Source organism: Microcebus murinus, chromosome 23, assembly GCF_040939455.1.
Source record: "Microcebus murinus isolate Inina chromosome 23, M.murinus_Inina_mat1.0, whole genome shotgun sequence".
Taxonomy (NCBI): Eukaryota; Metazoa; Chordata; class Mammalia; order Primates; family Cheirogaleidae; genus Microcebus; species Microcebus murinus.
Window position 1 is genome coordinate 14,058,301 of NC_134126.1, and position 20,672 is coordinate 14,078,972.

Consider the following 20,672-nt stretch of genomic DNA (forward strand, 5'->3'; position numbering starts at 1 on the left):
GCTGGGGGGTGGACTGGTCAATTTCAGCAGAGGTGACACTGTGATGTTCGGCTTTACTGTATTGGAGGAAATAAAGGACATTCAAGGCAGAGAGAAGAGTTAAAGCAAAGACATGGAGGTGTCATAACATCTGAAGTGAGGTTTCTCATATCTGAATTCCAAATCAGGGACTTTTGGCTTTTCGTTGAACTTTTGCTAAATATTTTCCCCCTTACTTAAGCATGCATTTGATTTCTACAATTTAGAATTTCATTCACTAGTGTAGAACAGGTATCATTTTAAGAGACTCAATACAAATTATGCGGCACAATGGCTGATCACAGCTCTCTAGGACCAGTGGAGCCTCTGATTGCTTACCTCAGTTTCTCACTCTACTCATACTCACTTTGTTTAAACCCGCTAGTGTGAACAGGCAACACTACCTGTCATTTTAATTCTCTTGTTTGTTTCCATACGCTATGGGCCTGGAGAGAGTTGATCTCACTTTGGACAGGGTCCTTCCTCCTTCACTTTACAAAGGTATCTATCACCTGCTTTTCTCTGACCCTCCTGGGTGCCAGGGGTCTTCTTCAGGCATTGCATTTTGAGCTCAAAGGAAGTAGAGCTGGTGAGTTCAGACTTCTTAAGGAGCTAGAATGTTTATATAAGGAGTAAACATCTGGGGATATTTTGAATCAGATGATGCCGGTAGCAACTTTTGAGAAATTGTTGTCTCTAAAATAACAGATGGAATAGGAGCAAAATTTAAAAATCCCACTTGCCACTGTGACATAGTAACTATAAAGGAGATACAGCTGCATCTGAATCAGACCCAATATATGGAAGGAAACACGAGGTAAAGGTTAAGAACAGGAGTGTAAGAAACAGGAGTGCCCTCTAAGGCCTCCTCTGCGCAAGTCTGATGAGAAGAGTTCAGGTTCTTTGCAGGTACACAGTTATAACAAATTATAAGATTGGAGAGGTGGCACTGAACCAACCCATGGGGACCCAGGGCAATAAACAGGGCACTGAAGAGTAAAGGGAAGGCCTTTGTAGGACCAAGCCTTCCTGCTACCTCTGCAGCTCTGAACGCCTCCCCTGGTCTCAGGGCATTTCAGGTGGGCCCACCCTCCAGACCGGGTGGGGTGCAATTAGCTGCTTCTGGCCTGCTAGTGCAGCACATTACTTAGGTTTCTTTTTATTCCATCATAGGTTTGAGAGCTTCTCAAACCCTGAAGAAACTATATTTAGCTGAAGACACATGCATATTCAAAGATGGAAAGACAATTTCTAACATGCATCTGCTAATTTAGAAGTCCAAATAATTTAAAAATAGTTGTTGGTTATCATTAATCAAGTATTGAGACTACACTGGGGGTCTGGTGTACACACAGTACACTGGAACACAGCCATACTCATTGTTCATATACTGTCCATGGCTGCTTCTGTGTTTCGACAGCAGAGTTGAATAGTTGTAACAGAGAGTACATGGTCTGCAAAACCTAAATTATTTACTATCTAAGTCTTTACAGAAAAGAGTTTGCAACTTCTGGCTATACTGAAGTATCCCAATTTGAGAAAGGTAAAAAAAAAAAAAAGTATTGAATTGTTCACAAGAAAACAGTCACCCAAAGAAGACATCATGAGCAGGTTTCCACTCATTACACCTTTTAAAACATCTATGTCCCCAGTCCCACACTCAGGCCACACCAAATATAAAGGGTTACAAATATTCAGATTTTATTATAAATAAAATACTGTTTTTCTTAAAACATAAAAAATGCCAAGTGTTGCATTTTATTAACCACCCTGGAAAGCAAGACTGTAGAGATTAAGGCAAACAGCTAAAGTGAAGGCACACGTAAAAGGGCCATAGCTGGAATTCAAAGGGAAAATTCCAGGGGAAAATAGCAGTCTATATTCCCTGTGTCACCCAGCATTCTGCAGCAGCCATCCTGTCGATCTCATTACATAAAATACAGATAATGGAACTACACAATAATGGCTATATTGCAGGAGTGTAATTAAGGTATCATCTTATAAAGAACTTTTATTTTAAAAATAAAATTCTGTTTAAAAATATATCACACAGTTCAAGAAGGAGAAAGAGAAAAGAGAGAGAAAGAAAAGAAAGAAAGACAGAATGAAGGAAGAAACCAAACCAAGCCAAACCAAAACACCCCACCGTGGCCTAAGACTTGTCAGAGTGAACTTGATCCAAACTAGCGTGTGGCTTGGCGATCGCTCTTCAGTCCTCTTCCTGCGACCTTGATGAAAATGCCTGTGTTAGGATGTGGTCACTCAGAAAGAGGAACTAGCCAGGAAACATCGATGTGAAAACTTGGCAAGAGCCATGCCTCCCGCGGCAGCAGAAGAGGCCTGGGAGAGCGCGGAGTGAGCTCTGGGTCCGCCACGTCAGAACGCGGCAGACTCTCGCGGCCCCGCCAGATGGGAACGGCAGAGCGGGAGCACAGGAACAAGTCCCACCGCGCTCCCAGTCTGCCCATCAGCAGCGGTGCTCCTGGTGCCTTGAAAGTGCTCAGTAATAACGCGCCCCTCATGGAACTGACCCGTCCAGCTCCAACAACTGCTAGAAAGGGCATTTCTCATTCATTCCTGGCTAGACCCCTAAAGGTGTCAATGATCCTCTTCGGCAAAGGTTCCTAATACCCGATATCCTGTCAACCGGGCATTCCTGCTCTGGGACATCGAGAACAACGTCATGCTGCAGTCTCAGGGTCATGAGGACTGCCATGGAAGAGGCTCTGAGTTCCCTCTTCACAGAGGCTGGGTGTGGAGGAAAGCAAGTTGATACTGATGTCAGCGAATGAAGATGCTGCAAACACAAGGCAGAGAGCAAAGCGATGGGGAGCAGATACAGTCTAAACAATTCTAGATGGAACGGAAGGAGGTATTCAGATGCACTGTGCCAGTGAAGAGGAAAAACTGAGCAAAGTAGTGTACAGACAGTGCCATTCTAGAAATAGGACCAAGCATATTTACATAAATTCCTTACTCTATAATCATGATAAACAAAACAAAAAACATTCACACAAAAATATAAATTTGAAATAATTAATAGCACCAGTGTGTCAGATAATAGTTTCTTTCCCCCCGCGCTACGCAAAGTACAAAGTTGCATAGTGTTAAAGGCTATATATGAATCTCAAAGGCAAGTTGGTAGGAGGAAGGGGGTGTGTGGCAGGGAATTGTCACACTGTGGTCTTAAAATAAAACCACAGAGCTGAGGATCAAAAGTTGAGAAGCCCCCTAGAAAACTCCACATAAAGGTCTTCCCTCTATACTCAGAGGGAAGGTTTAGAGTGGGGTCAAATCACAAAGTGCAGGAACCAGATGGCGTTGGCAGCTGGGTGAAACACTGAGTACACGTATTTGCCACCAGGATTTGGCAAACAATGTGAGATTCTTTGAAGGATTTCTAGAAGATGGAATCATCAGAAGAAAACTGGAGCTAAGGGTCGAATATGTTTCATCTCTCTCCAAGAGAAAAATGGATATATGGGATCCTGACAGTACTAGTTGCATCTAAATTTTACCCCTTCACTAGAAAAGACTAGGACAGGAGGCTTGTTTTGCTTTTGTTTTGTTTGTCAAGATCTTAGGGACCAACTGTTTTCTGCCAGATAACACTAGTTCCAAGACTAACCTAATAAAATGGCTCTAAGAATTAGTTTGATTTTGAAAAGAAAACTTTAGTGGTTATCATATCCCTATTTCTTCTGTATAAGTTCCATTTATAAAAGTATCAAAAGATATCTATTGGTGAGCGCAAGCTGCCCATCCAGATTTAAATTATCAGCTGCCCAAAGATCTGGAAAAAAGTTTATCTTCTTAGTCAATTATTAATATACGAGAAAATCTTCAGCCTACTTCAGCCATGTTCACCTGGAGAATTTCATAAATAATTGTATCTTTACCCATGGATGGCTCAGTATCCTATACTCAAAATAGCTAAAACAACTGATGGATGGCTACCAACATTCTAAATGACCAATACCTTTGGCACAGGATGTTTATTTCCTTTTGCTTAGAAGGAAGAGGGGCAGGAGATGCAGATGCATTTGCTTTATCCATGGACTGGATATACTGGCCATCACAATGCTACTGTTAGTAGCCAGACTTTTCCTTCATAGAAACAAGAGTACTGAGACTGAGGAGGTTCTGCTGGTGTCGACGAGAGGGGAGGGCTACTTGCTCTGCCCTGGCACACAAGGGCTCACGCGATGTGCTTATGCCACTGTACAGTGACGTAGGATGCCACGTCCTCACGCAAATCAGAAGGGAAAGTGTGGGTAAGGTAGCAACGTGAGTGGAAGAGAGACTTTATTAGATAAAACCCTTTGTTCCCGATTCAGGCTGTTTAATTTGCTTCTCTTTCAACTTTGTGACTTTTCCTGGTTCAAAAGGACAGTGATGGAGAGCAGCAGAGAAGTGGGGGTCTGAAAAATGTAACCTTTGTGTCAAGGCACTCTGTGGCCTCGTGACGGCTCCCCTGTCAGGGGGTGCTGCCTTCCAGCCCTAACGACACTAGGGCTTTTCAATGGACGGGGTGTTGAAGCAGCCGGATGGTAAGGTCTTCTTGATGTCTTCCAGATTGCGAATGTCCTTCATGATCTCCTCGATGTCTCGGTTATAGTCCATGATGGCGGCCTCTTGCTTCCTGGCTTCATTCTCCAGGTCAGACACTTTCCTATCAAGATCACTGACCTTCATTTCATCTTTGGCTTTGCTCAGAGTGCCTTCAATCTCATTGAGCTTATTGAGGTCCACTGTGTCCAGCTGCCCTGCAGAGTCAGAACGTACACAGAAAAGAACAGATGCATTCAGTAAGAATTACAGCGTAAATCCACAAGTACCTCCACTAGCCTCTAAGCCAAGCAGCTGCTTCTACGCAAAGGTGGCCCTGCAAATGTGCCTTGCAGGTTGTTGATGCCATAATGCATACTAAGTACAAACGCTGATCTAACCCAGCACGGATGGGTCAGAGCATATAATTAATATAGGTCTGGATGTTTTTTTCTTAGACAATGGTCTCGCAGAATGTTTTCTACATGCACAGATACTATGTTCTAGACCTTAAGGTTTACATGTGGTTTTGAAGGTCATCTGATAACATTTAATAATCTTTTTCAGGTTTATATATGAAATCTGTGTGTTATTTTGGTGCCATCAAAGGATATAAAAATCTCTAAGATAGAACTCTAAGCTCTCAGCTCTTAGACAGATTCAAGGAAAGCTGGGTTGGTTTAGGGGCTTGCTTCCTACTTTCAGGAGTTAGGCAATATGTTAAGAGCTTTCCTATGAAAAATGGCCAAGGTCAAAATGCTGAAATAATTTCAGCAAAGCTTCACTTTAAGCTTACCAAGAAAAAGAGGTTCTTTTGATATAAACTGCTTCCATAATAAACAAAAGCAGACACAATGAACAATACTTTATGCAAATTCTACTTGATTAAATTTTCACAAGGTCATTTTATTAAATACATCAGTGATTCTCAGATGTTAAATAACTCCCCCAAGTTTGCATAGCCTATAGGCAACAAAGCAAAGATTCTAACCCGAGTCTGACTAAGTCCAGCCCTTTCTTCCACAAAAAGCTTGCTCTTATAGCTGATTTTCATTTTAAACCTATCTGCTGGCACATAACTTATTATTCTTGACATTTGAGACAGATTTAATAAATGACCCCTCAACACCTCCTCTCCCACAGAAAACAAAACATACCAATCTTTAAAGGATAGCAAATTAATATATAATGCCTTGCTACAAATATTACTAGCAAGAGTATTGACACTTTATAATAGACTCTGGTGACAAAAGTACATTTGTCCTAAAATGAAGCTTGCACCCTAGCAAACTGGATTAAAAGAAGGTTTCAGTATGCTTATATTTCCTTGAAAAATCAAGGTTTTTCTCTCTTTTGGTATAAAAGTTTCCCCCTCATCAGTTTGTCCTTTGGTTAGCAAATGGAGAGAATTCCAGGCAGTGAAGTTATGACCAGTTTTAAGTGTTCTTTTACTCTATCATTGAAATCTTTCACTTTAAATCTCTTAAAGATGCTCTCTGACAGCAGGATGAGTTAAGAAAAATCACCACTTACTTGCACTATAACTGAGCCACCCTGGCTGGAAATATATCTTCAAAATATGAAAGGAAAGCCCTCAAGACCACAGTGTTCTATGTAGGGCAGGGTCCATGGAAGGCACCCACTAGGTACTTGTCAAATTAATACAACCCAAAATCATGATTCAGGTTACGCTCAAAAAACTGATGAATATATCAATATCTTAAAGGCTCTACCATGCAAGATGCACACCTATTTTATAAGGCATTTTTTAAATAAGCGCTAAAAGAAACATTATAATTTAACAGATGACTTAAAAGGGATTTTAATAACCCTGTATTATCTGTTTTTGCCTCAATGATAGTGTATCAGATCCCAAGAACAGTACAAAGGATTTGCAGACTGACTACGATGAGTGCAGCTACTTACCCAGCTGCTCTAAGAGGTCATTAATAATGTTGAGGAGGCTGGTAACAGAGTTTTTGGCTTTTCTGGCATTGATCTCGGCTTCTTGAGCAGCCTGTGAAGCCTGGAAAAAGGATAAATGATATGAATAGTCTTTTTTTTGGAGACAGAGTCTCTCTCTGTTGCTCTGAGTAGAGTGCCGTGGCGTCGGCCTAGCTCACAGCAACCTCAAACTCCTGGCTCAAGTGATCCTCCTGCCTCAGCCTCCTGAGTAGCTAGACTACAGGTGCGTGCCACCAATGCCTGGCTAATTTTTCTATTTTTAGTAGAGACGGGGTCTCATTCTTGCTCAGGCTGGTCTCGAACTCCTGAGCTCAAGTGATCTTCCCACATCAGCCTTCCAGAGTGTTAGGATTACAGGTGTGAGCCACCAAGACCAGCTGATATGAATAGTCTTGACTACATATTTTCATCTTCTTTAAATAATTTTTTTTTCTAATGAGCCAAAAAATCTAATTTACAGGTGCTTTCCCCTTTTCCACCTCATGAAATTACAATCTCTCACTGCAGGTTTTTGCTTTTGGGGGGCCGTATCTTCATGTTGAGGAAGTTGCTATTTCTACTTAATGCAGTCATGAATAGGCAGGTGGTATGCCTACACTCACTGTATTTGCATTTTAGAAATCAAGATTATCTCCTTTTCGCACCTTCTTTCTAAAGAATACATGAAAGTATTCATAAAATCCATCAAGCAGAAGTAAGTTATTTTTTAAGGATGAGTATGGAAACTACATTTTAGAACCAAAACATGTTTTTTGTAACACTCTTAGTGGCTTATTAGAAATACCCTGTTCTTAGGAAATTTTCATAATCAAGTGAAGCTCTTCTGTAAACTCCCCCAGCTATAATCCCCTTCCACCAACACACACGCTCATTTATCAGGGCAATACGATTTAGATTTTAAAATGCAACCAAAGATAAATATATTTGGGGAAATTCCATGAAACCTGAACAAATACAACTGTGTATGAGTCATAGGAAACAGCAACAGGAGAGGAAGTGTCTAAATATCAGAAAACAGATGCTCTCACAAATAAATCTAGTCAGGATATAAGTGACTTTAAGCTCCCTAAGACATAATTAATTATTTTTTTCTGGTTTTGAGTTGAGGTAATACAAAAATTGTGGGATCAAAACAATGTAAAAATTTTAAAAAGAAAAAGCAAGCAAGGCAAAAAACCTTCACAAATAAATGATTAATCTCTGTTCAAATCACAGCTGCTCTTGAGCCCTCACAAGCTTGTCTGCGAGCACACTAGGAGGGGAGAAAGGGCTCGCTACGGCCTGCCAAGAGCAATACTACTGCGCTGAGCCTGCCTCCTGCCTACTCCTCCACGAGCAACCACAGGTCTTTTAGTCAAAATAAATACGTTACAGACTCAAACGATACTGGCCAAATGCTTGCTTTTCAGAATTGATATAAATACAAATGGGACAGTGTACATGAGAGTGGTTTATTTCCTTAGAAGCTGTTTACCAAAAGTAACAAAAGACGGACCTTCTTTTGACGCACATAAAAAATATATTCTTTTCTTTCTCACTAGGCTCTAACTCTAATGTTTCTACAACCATATCAAAAATGAAATCCATAGACCCTCAGCACATATAAGAAATATCTATTTTTATTATATGGCAATTTCCACTTGAGCCACACCATGCCACAAAGCACGAGGACAATCCAAACCTAAAAACAACAATGAAAAAATAAAATCAGGTGTTGCACAGGGATGCTTCCTGTTGTCACTTCCCTGGATTGTTTTCTTTGCTGACATTAACAGGCCTTGCATTTCTCCTTCCCATCCCAAGGTGAAAATGACCCACAGTGAGGGGCCCTGATTTGTAGCAATAGTGAAAAAACCAGCCTCTTCCTTGCACCAAAAATGTGCATGCCAATAAGTGCACGTAGACCAGTACTGTCACACTGACCTGGGAGGGAATAGCCCCAGTTTGACCCCACCAAAGTCTTCCCACAGCAAAATACAGCACAGAACAGAAAAATGAACCATAGCTCTTTCTCGCGCCACGAGTTCACAAGTCAATCTTGTTATAAATGGTGCTATGTATACACATTATCGCATAAAGTGAAAAATTAAACTGGATATAAGTGTGGGGTGGTGGACAATGCTATCTTCAAAAATTTCTTATATACAAGAAACTGGTCTTTCCCCTCTAAGGAGCTAGTTGCTGGGAGAACAAGAATAGGAAGGAAATTAACTTTTCATTGTATTCCCTTTTGTTCTTTTTTGATTTTGTACCATTTAAGAATTATTCATTCAAAAATATAAACACGTACTTTTAAATGTCCTAAAACCTCAAATGTGTTAATAATGTTTTGCTTTTAACTGAGAGCTGCTTTGGGACAGGACAATTATGCAAGAGAAACATCTGGCAGAAGATCCAAATTCTTTGTCTTCTATGTAAGCTACTAACCCAATTCTTGACCAGAAAATGTGATGAAAAACAGAAGTCAATATGAAAAAGATTCTTCTCAAGAAAATGGGACCTTGATTATTAAACACCCTCACTTTCTGCCACAAATACGCCCAAACCTCTTACCATCCCTGCCATCATCATATCCTGGTCAGCATCGTCTTGTTTCTTCTTCAGCTCTTTTTCTGCTTCCTGTAGCTGCTTCAACATGTTGTTCACCTCATTATCCAGATCTGTGACTTCTGCAAAAGTTCTATCAGCTTCTGCCTTGGTGCTGGTGGCATTCTAGGCACAAAATAAGTAAATTGCTAATAAAAAAGTCTTCTTTTTTAAAAGTATACTCTTACTTCTTTTATAATCATAAAATGGCTCAAAAGTATAATCCAGAAAGAATAATACACTGATTTATACTATTCATGACTTGTATTATCATTTATTTGGGCTCTAAATAACAGTAATAAAAAAATAACATTACTGCCTAACATCTTAGCATTTTGTATTTTATAAAGCGCTTTCACTTGTATCTTCTTCTTTAATCCTGGAAACTTTCTGTTCTATTATTACCATTTTTAGTTGAGGTCACACTGCTAGCAAGTTATAAACATTTAATGGTGTACATTTTCCACCACATCATACCGATCAGACGCTTTCACTTGGATAATAAATTTTAAATTCAAAGTTAGCTTCATTCCTCTTGGCAGTTCATCATGAGGTACAAAAAGACCACAATCCTGAAATGTGGGTATTTTATAAAATGTAACTAATCCAAAAGCAAGCTCTTCTAAAGAAACTAGAAATTATCTGTGATTCTCAAATACCTAATTGTAGAATTGCTCTAATCTCTCCATTAAATAAAACAAATAGATTAATCTTGAAATAGGAAAAAGTCAGCCATTCATTAAGATGAGCGTAAAGAAATCTAGCAGTGACAGCTACAAGAAGTACAGACTTACAGGAGGGGCTTAGATACGGCAATACGCTTGAGGGAGGTTTGAAAGTTGCGTTGATAAGGCATTCTCCATAATACCGAAAAAATCATCAACTGTCCAGGTCAAAGAAGCATGTTTATTTAGGAAGGGTCTCACTTTCTGTGGGAAAGGGCGCTACAGCCCCCTGAAGCCACCCTCCTTCCTGACACCCACAGATTCCGCACTGGGACACAGTACAAATTTTGGAGTAGAGGGCCTTTTTACTGATTGCCTGTCTTCAATGTGGTTACTTATATTGTCTAACACCTAGTGTGAAAAAAAAAAAAAAGGATAAGCGTAGTTTAAGACAGTTCTACTGGAGCCAAGGGAAAAAATCCGCGAGGGCTTTCGGAGTCTGGGAGAACCTGGGAGCGACAGAAGCAGCGGCAGAGCTGAGTGGAGGGGAGGGCGGCGCGCACCTTCTGGACGGCACCTGCGATCCTCTCCGCCTCGTGCGCCCTCTTCCTGGCCTCCGTGGCGTCCTCCGCGGCGCTGCCCAGAGCCAGCTGCGCCTCCCTCGTCTTCTCGTTGGCCTCCGCGATGGTCTGGTTGATGGCGGGAATCTTCCTCAGCGCCTCCTCTGCGGCCGTCTTGTTATCGTTCACGCGCCGGTCGAAATCTACAAGGCGTTCAAGGAATGCGTTTGGACTGAACTCCCAGCGAGCAAAAGGGGAATCATTTAGGGAGCTGTAACCGAAGTTTTTGCTATAAATAATGAAAGCCAGGGAAAACAATGGAAAACAGCTCGGGCTGAATCTTGGAAGAGCAAAGTACACATCTCTACAGGGAAGACTTCCCAGGAATAGTCATGTGAACATATATCTGTTTCTGGAAGGAGAATTCTTACTTGAAAAACGAGTGCTAACACACAGTGCTAAGCATGCCATTATTACACCTCATCCGGCATTAGAAGCTGCAATTTGTTGGTGTTCACTATGTGTCAGGTACTAAGAGCTTTATGCCCCCGTGATGCAAGCTGTATCCCTTTCCTAAGTGAGGATCAAACAGGATAGATGATTTTTGAAGCAATGATTCAAACCCAGGTCCCCTGATGCCAGAGCCCGTACTTTCAACCATTATCCTATCAAGTTTCCATATTTACAGAACCTCTATCTTATCAGAAGTGAATCTAGGGCTACTCAGTGAACATTTCTATCTAGGCTGAAGGAAAACAGCGTTAGGTGTCACTGGCAAAGAAAGTGAAATCCATTTGCCAACATAAGTCAGCTAAATGGTATCTTGGTTATGTGAGTTACCCTAACATAAGAAAATGTCTTTTTTTTGGTTTTCATACTGAAGTACGCAGAGATAAAATGACATGAGTTCGGGGATTTTCTTTGAAACACTTCAGTAAAAAAAGTAGGGTGTTGAGGATGTGGTCAAAACCATGATTTCAAAACAACGAAATCACCCCAGTGGAGGAAACATATAAATTCACCCTTGGTATCTGGAGCCTTTCCTACCTTTCAGGTTGTTGAGGATGTCATTGGCTTCTTGTAAGGTGTCGCGTCCCTTTTTAGCAGCTTCTTCAGCAAGAGCCTTGGCAGCGTCAGCTCGGGCGAGGAGCTGGTCCGCGGTCTGCAAACACACGGCTGGTCAGAGGACGGACCCCCACAGCAAACCCCTTCTCGCTCCTCACAGACAAGGCCTCGCACAGCCTGGCCACCCTGAGACTTCCCAGCACACAGCATGTGGGGCCCGGGCGCCGTGTGGAAGACTGCCGCCTTTGCACCCAGCTGTCATCGCAGCCACCACTGACACCTGGACTGTTTCAAATACGCCTCAAGAAAGGAGGCAACCTGCAGATCAAACCAACCTGCTGTTCGGTCTTTCCTTTCTCCAGAAGGTTCTTTACTTCAAGTTCCTTCCCTCTCATGTCTTCTCTGAGGTCCTCATAATCTTTTAACTTCTGGTCAATCAGGCGGTCCAGATCCTCAGCTTCCTTCTTTATTTTATTTGCTTCATTCTGTAAAAAGCAAGTAGGATCACTACATTATGTTTTTATTTTTATTTTTTTCCACAAGAAAATTGAAAGAGAAGAATCACTATATTTTAGGTAAAATGATTAAACTGATGAAGAGATAGGCTTCGAAATTCTGTAACACTTAATCCTCAATAGATATTTTTAAAAGAATACCACAGATCAAGACTTTATGGACCTTCTTAAAAAAAATTGAGGTATACTTTACACAAAGTGAAATTCACAGCATTTACACATTTACATGTAGTTTGATGAGTTTTTTTTTTTTTTGAGACAGAGTCTCACTCTGTTGCCCAGGCTAGAGTGCTGTGGTGTCAGCCTAGCTCACAGCAACCTCAAACTCCTGGGCTCAAGCAATCCTCCTGCCTCAGCCTCCCGAGTAGCTGGTAATACAGGCATGCGCCACCATGCCCGGCTAATTTTTCTATATATTTTTAGTTGGCCAGCTAATTTCTTTCTTTTTTTATTATTATTTTTTTTATTTTTTTTATTATTATTATTATTATTATTTTTTTCGAGCTAAGGATATAGGCTGATAATTTCGTTCTATTTTTAGTAGAGACGAGCTCTTCCTCTTGCTGAGGCTGGTCTCCACCTCCTGACCTCAAGTGATCCTCCCGCTTTGGCAAGTTTGATTGAGTTTTGACAAATAAATTTCCCTGCATCACCAACACCCCAATGATGATACAGAATATTTCCATCACCCCAAGAAGCTTCCTTTATCCCCTTCCAGCCAGTCTCCACCTCACCTTTCCAACACCTCAGCTGCCACCATTCTGATTTTTATCATCACAGGTTATTGGTCTTGCCTATTTTCAAATTTAAAATAAGTACTCATAAGCTTTAAGTCATTTGAATATATTATAATTTGGATTTGTACTAAAGATTTAGGAGTGATCATTTATATCATTAAATAGTCTTTGCTATTAAATGTTTATAATAACCACAGGCTTCTTCACCTTGGTAAGTTCTATTCGTGTACATAAAACAGACTCAGCTTTAGCAGCAAGTCAGCGGAGGACAGAGGAGGGGGTGCGGGGCAGTCAGAACGGGTCTGACGCGGACGGGGTGTCTGGGGCGGGGCTGTGCGTGCGCCCTACCTCCAGTGCCTCCGAGTCCACGGGGGTCAGCTGGGCCACGCTGGCGTAGATCTCCACGGCTTTGTCGCCCGCCCTCTTGGCCTCGTCACGCACTCGGGCAGCTTGTTTCTCCAGATCCTGGGAGATGTTCTTTGCTTGTTCATACCTGAGAAACAAATGATGCGATTTAATGAATAACCTAGCTGCTTTCAGCATCTCAATGTTAACCAGATTCAACCTAGTTTGCATCACTATGACAACATTCCCGAAACCTCAAAGGAAATGCCACCTTAAAATGCTCTCATTTTAATACCAACATGTAGCATAAATTTACATTTTATCTCATTACTTCTATTTATGCTGTATGTCTTGTCATATACTTTCTTATTTCACACACCCTTTAAAGATATGTTGTTTAAGTTTATATGTTTTCTTTACTTACTCTACCATGTGTTTTCTCTTCTTTTTTCATTCATACAGAATTTTCGTTACCATGGCTGGTCTTGCTACCATTCTCTGCAGTTACAGTAATTGAATCAAACAAAATCTCTATGGCTCCACATCCCCTGCTCTCATCACTGTACCATTTCAAAAGCATGATCAACAAAGGAAATTCTACTGCATGAATGCATACCCCGAGTCCACCAGCATTTAATTCTTCATTGAACTAGTGCTACTCACAAGAACATCTGAAGCACTGCAAGCCACTGTTCAATTATACTCACTTCCTATTAAGCTCTTCAATCTCAAATGCTGTTTGATTTTCTCCTGCCAGTGTCCTCAAAAGCAGATTATATGCCTCAGTGGATGTATCATTGGCTGTCTTTGCCACTCGTACGATGTCATCAGCTTCTTGTTTATGGCTATCCAAATAAAAGAAAAAAGAAGCCATGAAATAGAACCATCTGATAGAAAAAAAATAAAATTCAGATAATGCTCCCTTTATTTTATGTGCATATACCAATGTGGGCAGAGTTCTACAAATATTGGAATAACTCTAATTTGGAATTCTGTCATCATTTCAGTGGGGCTGAGTTTATGAATAGCATTCTGTAAACTGAAATAAGGCTATTGTCCAAGAAAATTAATGGTATAAAATTTATAGAGGAAATGTTTATAATTCTTCAGAAAAAAACATTTTTAAATACAATTATTTAAGAGTAATTTACATATAAAACCATGTATGCTAGCAAGAATCATTTGTCCAGTCATAAACACAAATCCCAGGCCTAATCTCTATTAACAACAATCTGCTAGTCTAGTTCACAGTGACTACACAGGCTTTAAAAATCTTTGACTATTCAGATTTTTCATATGCAACCTAGCTACTGGTAGGAAAAGTAACTCAACACCAGATGGCAACGAACATGTCAAGAGGGACTCCAGTTAAATAATGTATTTTAGCTGGGTAACTACTAAGGTTTTTTCCACATCTGAAAATTCATATTACATTGTCACACTACAGTATGTGGCCATTATTTTTGGTATGATAAACTTTCATTCAAAATCCCTGTATAAAGCCCATCAGAATTAATTTATCTCCAAGACCTAGTTTTCTTGGGAGCTTTCTATGATGTGTTGAGCTACCTTCTTTTAATAACAAAATCCAGCTATGAAACCATGAATGCTCTGTGAACTAGATTACACAGCTCACACACTCACATTTACACAGAAGAGAAAGAGACCACATGTTAAAGCAAGAGACCAATGTAATTGCTCTGGACACTGAGGCTGACAGTCTAACCTCAGGCTTACTTAAGTACCTACACCCACAAGGTCTACTAACTGTTCTATAAAGCATTCAGCAAACACTTGTTGAATAACTACTACATGCCGGGCACTGGGGCTTTAGCAATGAATAAAACACACAAAAATGCCTGCCCTTATGGAGCCTACATTTTAGCAATTTTATTTTTAAAAATCTTTACAACTAATGCCCTCTATGATTTAAAAGTCTTACAAAGAAATTACCTTATGCTTAATAAAAAAGTCTTTTAAAAAATCAGAAATGAAAATGATCTGTTTTCTTTGGCTGATTTTCAAATGTACTATGGGTTAGTAAGTGTTTTCTATGGAGATTTGAAAATTAAACATTTTGGTTTAAAAAAGAAGTTAGAAATATTTTTAATTAAATTCTGCTGAGATTCTTAGAAATCTATTAACTTTGAAATTAAAAAATAAAAATGTTATGGTTTTCTTTGAGATGTGCAAATACAATTTCTCTTCAAACCATCATGTTCTAATGTTCAAAGTAAATATTCTAATTTCAAAGTCTGTAGTATTCATTAGGTAATTTCTCATTCCATACCCCACTCCCGTCCTCCCATTCTCCTATGGGTGGTGGTTATAAAAAAAGCTCAGATTTCATCATTATGTAATATATCCATGTATTAATAACAAATCTGCACATGTAACCCCAAATCTATAACTTTTTTTTTTTAAGTAATTTCAAAGTAAAAGGAAGAAAGAGTACACACAGCTGATAGCATTTCAGAATAGAGAGCCAATCTTACAAAAGCAGGTTATATGCAAAGTGTTTACGGGTTATGGGACAGACAATACACACACACACACCATAAGGCAAGCTACCACTTAACCATTAAACAGGGATCTGGAGGTTACCGTTCAGCAAGCTTTCGAGCCTCTTCTGCCAAAAGAGTCATGTTGTTTGGGTCCCCTGTAGACTCTGGCTGAGCAACTGACTGAAGAAGAAATAAAGCACTTATTCTCAAAGAACTGAATTATTAAAATTTAATATAGCAAGTGTTAAAACAAAATTTTTTACTAGTGTTAGAGGGCAAAAAGAATGCCTCTTATTTTCAGAGATCTTTACTTAATATCAGTACCCTTGATTGCAGATTATTTCTATTTTCAGTAAAGGATAAAGGAAGATTAAATTGCATAGTACCATAGAAGGAACAAAACTAGAGAAAGAACCCAGATGTCCCTTGTTTTTTTTTCCAGTTCATAACTGTTTCATGCCAACTATGTGCAACATGGCTTTTTCTTGCTCATATTTAGGGACAAATAAAAAGACACACGGAGTCAATTTAGCTGAAGCACTCCACCGCCAGTAACAGACTGGCTACAGATCGCCAAGGGACTCCCCCAGCCCCACCCCAGACCTTCACAATCACTCACCACGTTGGCAGCAGCAACTCTGGCTTTCTCAAGTTCTCGGGATGCAATTTCAATCAACTGTTCTGTGTTCTCAACTCGGGCACGTGCTTGTTCAGCCAAGTTTCCAGTCTCTTCAATGGTATTTCGGATATTCTGTAAACGGCTAATTTGGCTGGACAGAGTGTTATTCACTCTCTGGAGGCGATCCATCAGATTTTGGTCTACATCTGAAATGGTATTACAGAAGAAAGTCCGTCAATTATCTGAAGGGGACATAGCATCTCACACGGAATCTGAAGCATTTCTTTACTCTTCCAAACATAGCACCTTTCTGACAAGTTTGCCCTGAGCCCGCCAGCAGAGCTTGTCAGTCTTTCCCTTGCCTGGCTGGATCTTCACTATTACGGCCGTCCCAATGTTCTCCAATCCTGTGCCCGTCTGTCCCACTTCACTGTGAGCTCCTCTTTCTTAATCATCACCGTATCAGCAGTCTTATACAGTGGTTGGCAAAGAGAAGACACGCAGGGAATATTTGATAAAGGAAAAAAAGATTGACTTTAATGTTCTAGTACACATGCCAGATATAATCAGGAATATATAGTGTTGTTAAAAATGTTTCCAGGGCTGGGTGTGGTGGCTCATGCCTGTAATCCTAGCACTTTGGGAGGCCGAGGTGGGAGGATTGCTTGAGGCCAAGAGGTTGAGTCCAGCCTGAGCAACATGGTGAAACCCTATCTCTACAAAAAAATAGAAAAATTAGCTAGGCATGATGTCATGCACCTGTAGTCCCAGCTACTTGGAAGGCAGGAGGATCACCTGAGCCCAGGAGTTTGAGGTTGCAGTGTGCTATGATGATACCACTGCACTCTACAGCCAGAGCAACAGAGTGAGCCCTGTCTCAAAAAAGAAAAAAAAAAAAAAAAAAAAAAAAAAGCTGCCAGCCTTAGCCCCAAGAGCTGACAATTTTTCAAAACCTAGGTTCAAAACAGATGTTAACGTTTGGCAAATTAAACTCATTTTGTATTTTAAACTAAAGGGACTTTTGCTGCCACCCCCATGCTTCAGCATATCCATGTAATTTCTTTCAAACTGATGTTTGTTTTTGAATAGTTCTTCAAATTATTCTTTATTAATAATACCCATTCAACTTAAACCTCTTACCTGGATCCTAATAAATCAAAAGATAAATATAAGCCCATCATTATTAAAATTCTCACGTCATGAGATTATAATACATAAAAATCACTAAGTACCAATAAGTCCTATTCAATATTGACCTGTTCGTTTTTCAGCATGATGCCCAGTGTTGGGGTCTAAATTTTCCAAGAAATGTAAAAAAGTTAAGACCAATACAGGTTTGGAAAATAGCAACTTGGAAGCAGGGCCATGAAATACATGTACAAAGGTGATGTAGTACACAACTCTTGCCTAACTACTATATAGTGGTCCGCTTGGAGGACTACTTAAGCAATTCCCTGATAATCTAAAGATTTTTAAGACAATACGAAGAATAAAAACAAGCTTATAAATCATTTTAGATTTAGGAAGCCTAAGCAGCCAATGAGGTTATAGAAGCTTCTTCCCTTTAAATCTTCAAGAATGCAATAGACATTGATATCTCTGTCCAGTTCTCTAGAGAAACAGTAACAACTGAAAAGAGGAAAGACAGATAACCTAACTGGTAAGTTCACTTTAAATGCCTTCCAATTCCAAGTGTCTACTTGAAAGACCTAACTGCACCATATAATCTCTTTTTAAGTCTGCAGAATAAACACAAGTTTCAACTACAAATGAATACTTAGGGATAGTCTTAAAAGAGAAATCATTATGGAGACATTTTCATTCTTGGCTAGTCTGAACCTAAACAGGAAAAGTCAGCCAGGAACTCCATGACGCAGGTTTTAGGGGTCACGGGTTTTAATCCCAGCCTCACTATGATGCTATCAGAAGCAGCAGCCCACACGCTCCCCACTTTCAGGTGGCTCAAGGGGAGGTATGATCACTATGGCTCCTATCAGAGCTTCCATCCAACAGAATCACCTATTTGGGAACAGCAAAGTCGGTAGTAACTGTGGCCAAAGGCAGCTATATGCAGCTGGGGCTGCGCCCAGATGTTCAGGGCTGAGACAGGTGCCAATGCTGGCTGACCTTCCTTTTCTGCCTGTTGGTCTAATCCCATTGCTGGTGGTGCTGGCACCAGAGATGTGTGCCAGACCCCAGCTCCTGGTTGGCCTGATTGGTACTTAAGAATATAACCCCTACATTCTTTAATGTATGCAGCAAGACATAAGAATTTGTTGTTTCAAGAGAATGCATTAATGGAAAAACATGTATGCCAAAAGTTGTTGCTGGAAAATGAACAATGTTAAAAAAACACTCTGGTTTACATAAAACAGGAAAGGTTTAAATTCTTCTTCTTCTTCTATTTATTTATTTATTTATTTTTATTTTATTTATTTATTTTTTTTGAGACAGAGTCTCGCTTTGTTGCCCAGGCTAAAGTGAAAACATGTATGCCAAAAGTTGTCGCTGGAAAATGAACAATGTTAAAAAAACACTCTGGTTTACATAAAACAGGAAAGGTATAAATTCTTCTTCTTCTTCTATCTATCTATCTATTTATCTATCTATTTATTTATTTATTTATTTTTTATTTTTTTTTTTTTTTTTTGAGACAGAGTCTCGCTTTGTTGCCCAGGCTAGAGTGAGTGCCGTGGCGTCAGCCTAGCTCACAGCAACCTCAATCTCCTGGGCTCAAGCAATCCTCTTGCCTCAGCCTCCCAAGTAGCTGGGACTACAGGCATGCACCACCATGCCCGGCTAATTTTTTCTATATATTTTTAGTTGGCCAATTAATTTCTTTCTATTTATAGTAGAGACGGGGTCTCGCTCTTGCTCAGGCTGGTTTCAAACTCCTGACTTCGAGCAATCCGCCCGCCTCAGCCTCCCAGAGTGCTAGGATTACAGGCGTGAGCCACCGCGCCCGGCCTTAAATTCTTCTTAATCTATGTTTAAGACTTAAGATGTAGTAACAACAACCCAAACAAAAACAAATACACCAAAACACCTAAAGTTAAAATAAGCTATTGACCTCTCTCATTTTACTTTTTCGATTTCTAAAAATTTACCCTATGGAAAAATTTCTAGACTCTCATACAAAAATCAAACAAACTGGCCCAAAACAGATACATCTAATTACTTCTTTTTCTACTTTGATACTTTTATAGAATCACAATACTACATATTAGAGCTATTTACAACAAGCAATAAACACTGTATTTACTTTCTGTTGACCTATACTCTGACGGGAAGACTTGTCTAGGTAACTCCAAATGGATACAGACTCATAAACTCAATGGTGAAGTCAATCATTGCCGTCCCAAGTATACTAGTTTTAATGCACATTTACTACTCGTAAATGTGATCACTTTTATCTCAAAGATGGAAATCCTCAAAACAAAAGTGACTTCAGGCTAATGGTGGGCAGTGTGATAGCAGGAGGAGTATCTTATTCATCTTTTCATTATTGGTGTTTAGCCCAGTGTAAGTCCTCTCAATGTTGTTGATAGGTTCTTGGAAAATACAACCTGAAGCAAATAATGTACTGGATAATGGAACCAATTTTACTACAGGCTAATCGATATAAACAATAGTTAAGTTCCTGCAGCATACAGTACGCCATTTCACTTGAAGTCACAGTGATTTATTGACGATGTTAAATGAGGACCTACTGTACTACTTAACACTCAGTAAGTGTAGAAAGGACTTGTCTAAGTTTAAAAGAAAGCTTACTTCACAGAGTAAGAAATAAAAATAAATTTTAAAGTGATTGAAAAAGCAAATTATTTAATAACTTTTTTCATTTCAAAGTTTTAAAAACTTTCTTTTAAAGTCAATAAAGTATTTTAAAATAAACATACTGTTTTCTAAATCTTAAGCCAACCTCTTCTTGGCTTATCATCAGTCTCAGCAGATAATGTGCAGAGGACTGATTTAATTGCAACGGACCATAAAAATGAACATAATATGTAAAACATATACTACTGTATAATGTTATCAGCACATTTGTTTGCTAATTAGAAAATTCACAAGTACTAATTTCTAATGTTTACTTTCACAAACACCAAGTGCTGTATATTCAATAGTTAACTGTTCAGTCGATACTTGAAAACCACAATTTTCCCTTATGAGAATCCTTTCTAAGGAAATAAAGCATGGTACATTAAGTAAATTCTCATTCACTAGAATGATGGAAAATCGAAGTTCAAATTTTTTACTTAAAATACTACATACAAAAATGCATGCCTTTATTAATTTTTAAAACTATTTTAAGATACCTTGTACTAGAACAGATTCATAAAACACTTGAAATTGTTGGAAAATCACCTTACGATTACTATATCCTAAAGCATTAGGAGTTGACAACCTGTTTTTTAAAATATTGAACTAAAATTGAAATAATTCATATTCAATGAGGAGTTTAAAAATTAAGAATTTTATAAAACAATACTAATTAACCTTGAATTAGGAACCACATCTAATTAACCTTGCATTGAACCACTGTTC

At 39.4% G+C, this 20,672-nt stretch overlaps 1 protein-coding gene across 1 annotated transcript in view; it reads right to left on the reverse strand.

The window, feature by feature from the left end:
- Positions 1-1,695: 1,695 nt before the first annotated feature.
- Positions 1,696-20,672, reverse strand: part of LAMC1 (laminin subunit gamma 1) — a 127,150-nt gene continuing 108,173 nt past the window's right edge. The window contains exons 19-28 of the mRNA XM_012735837.2: positions 16,128-16,333; positions 15,609-15,688; positions 13,712-13,849; positions 13,008-13,152; positions 11,743-11,892; positions 11,390-11,504; positions 10,346-10,545; positions 9,085-9,243; positions 6,493-6,592; positions 1,696-4,784 (exon numbers count right to left, since the gene is read on the reverse strand). Of these exons, the coding sequence (XP_012591291.1) occupies positions 4,528-4,784; positions 6,493-6,592; positions 9,085-9,243; positions 10,346-10,545; positions 11,390-11,504; positions 11,743-11,892; positions 13,008-13,152; positions 13,712-13,849; positions 15,609-15,688; positions 16,128-16,333 (1,550 nt within the window). The 3' untranslated portion in view covers positions 1,696-4,527. The remainder of the gene's footprint in view (positions 4,785-6,492; positions 6,593-9,084; positions 9,244-10,345; positions 10,546-11,389; positions 11,505-11,742; positions 11,893-13,007; positions 13,153-13,711; positions 13,850-15,608; positions 15,689-16,127; positions 16,334-20,672) is intronic.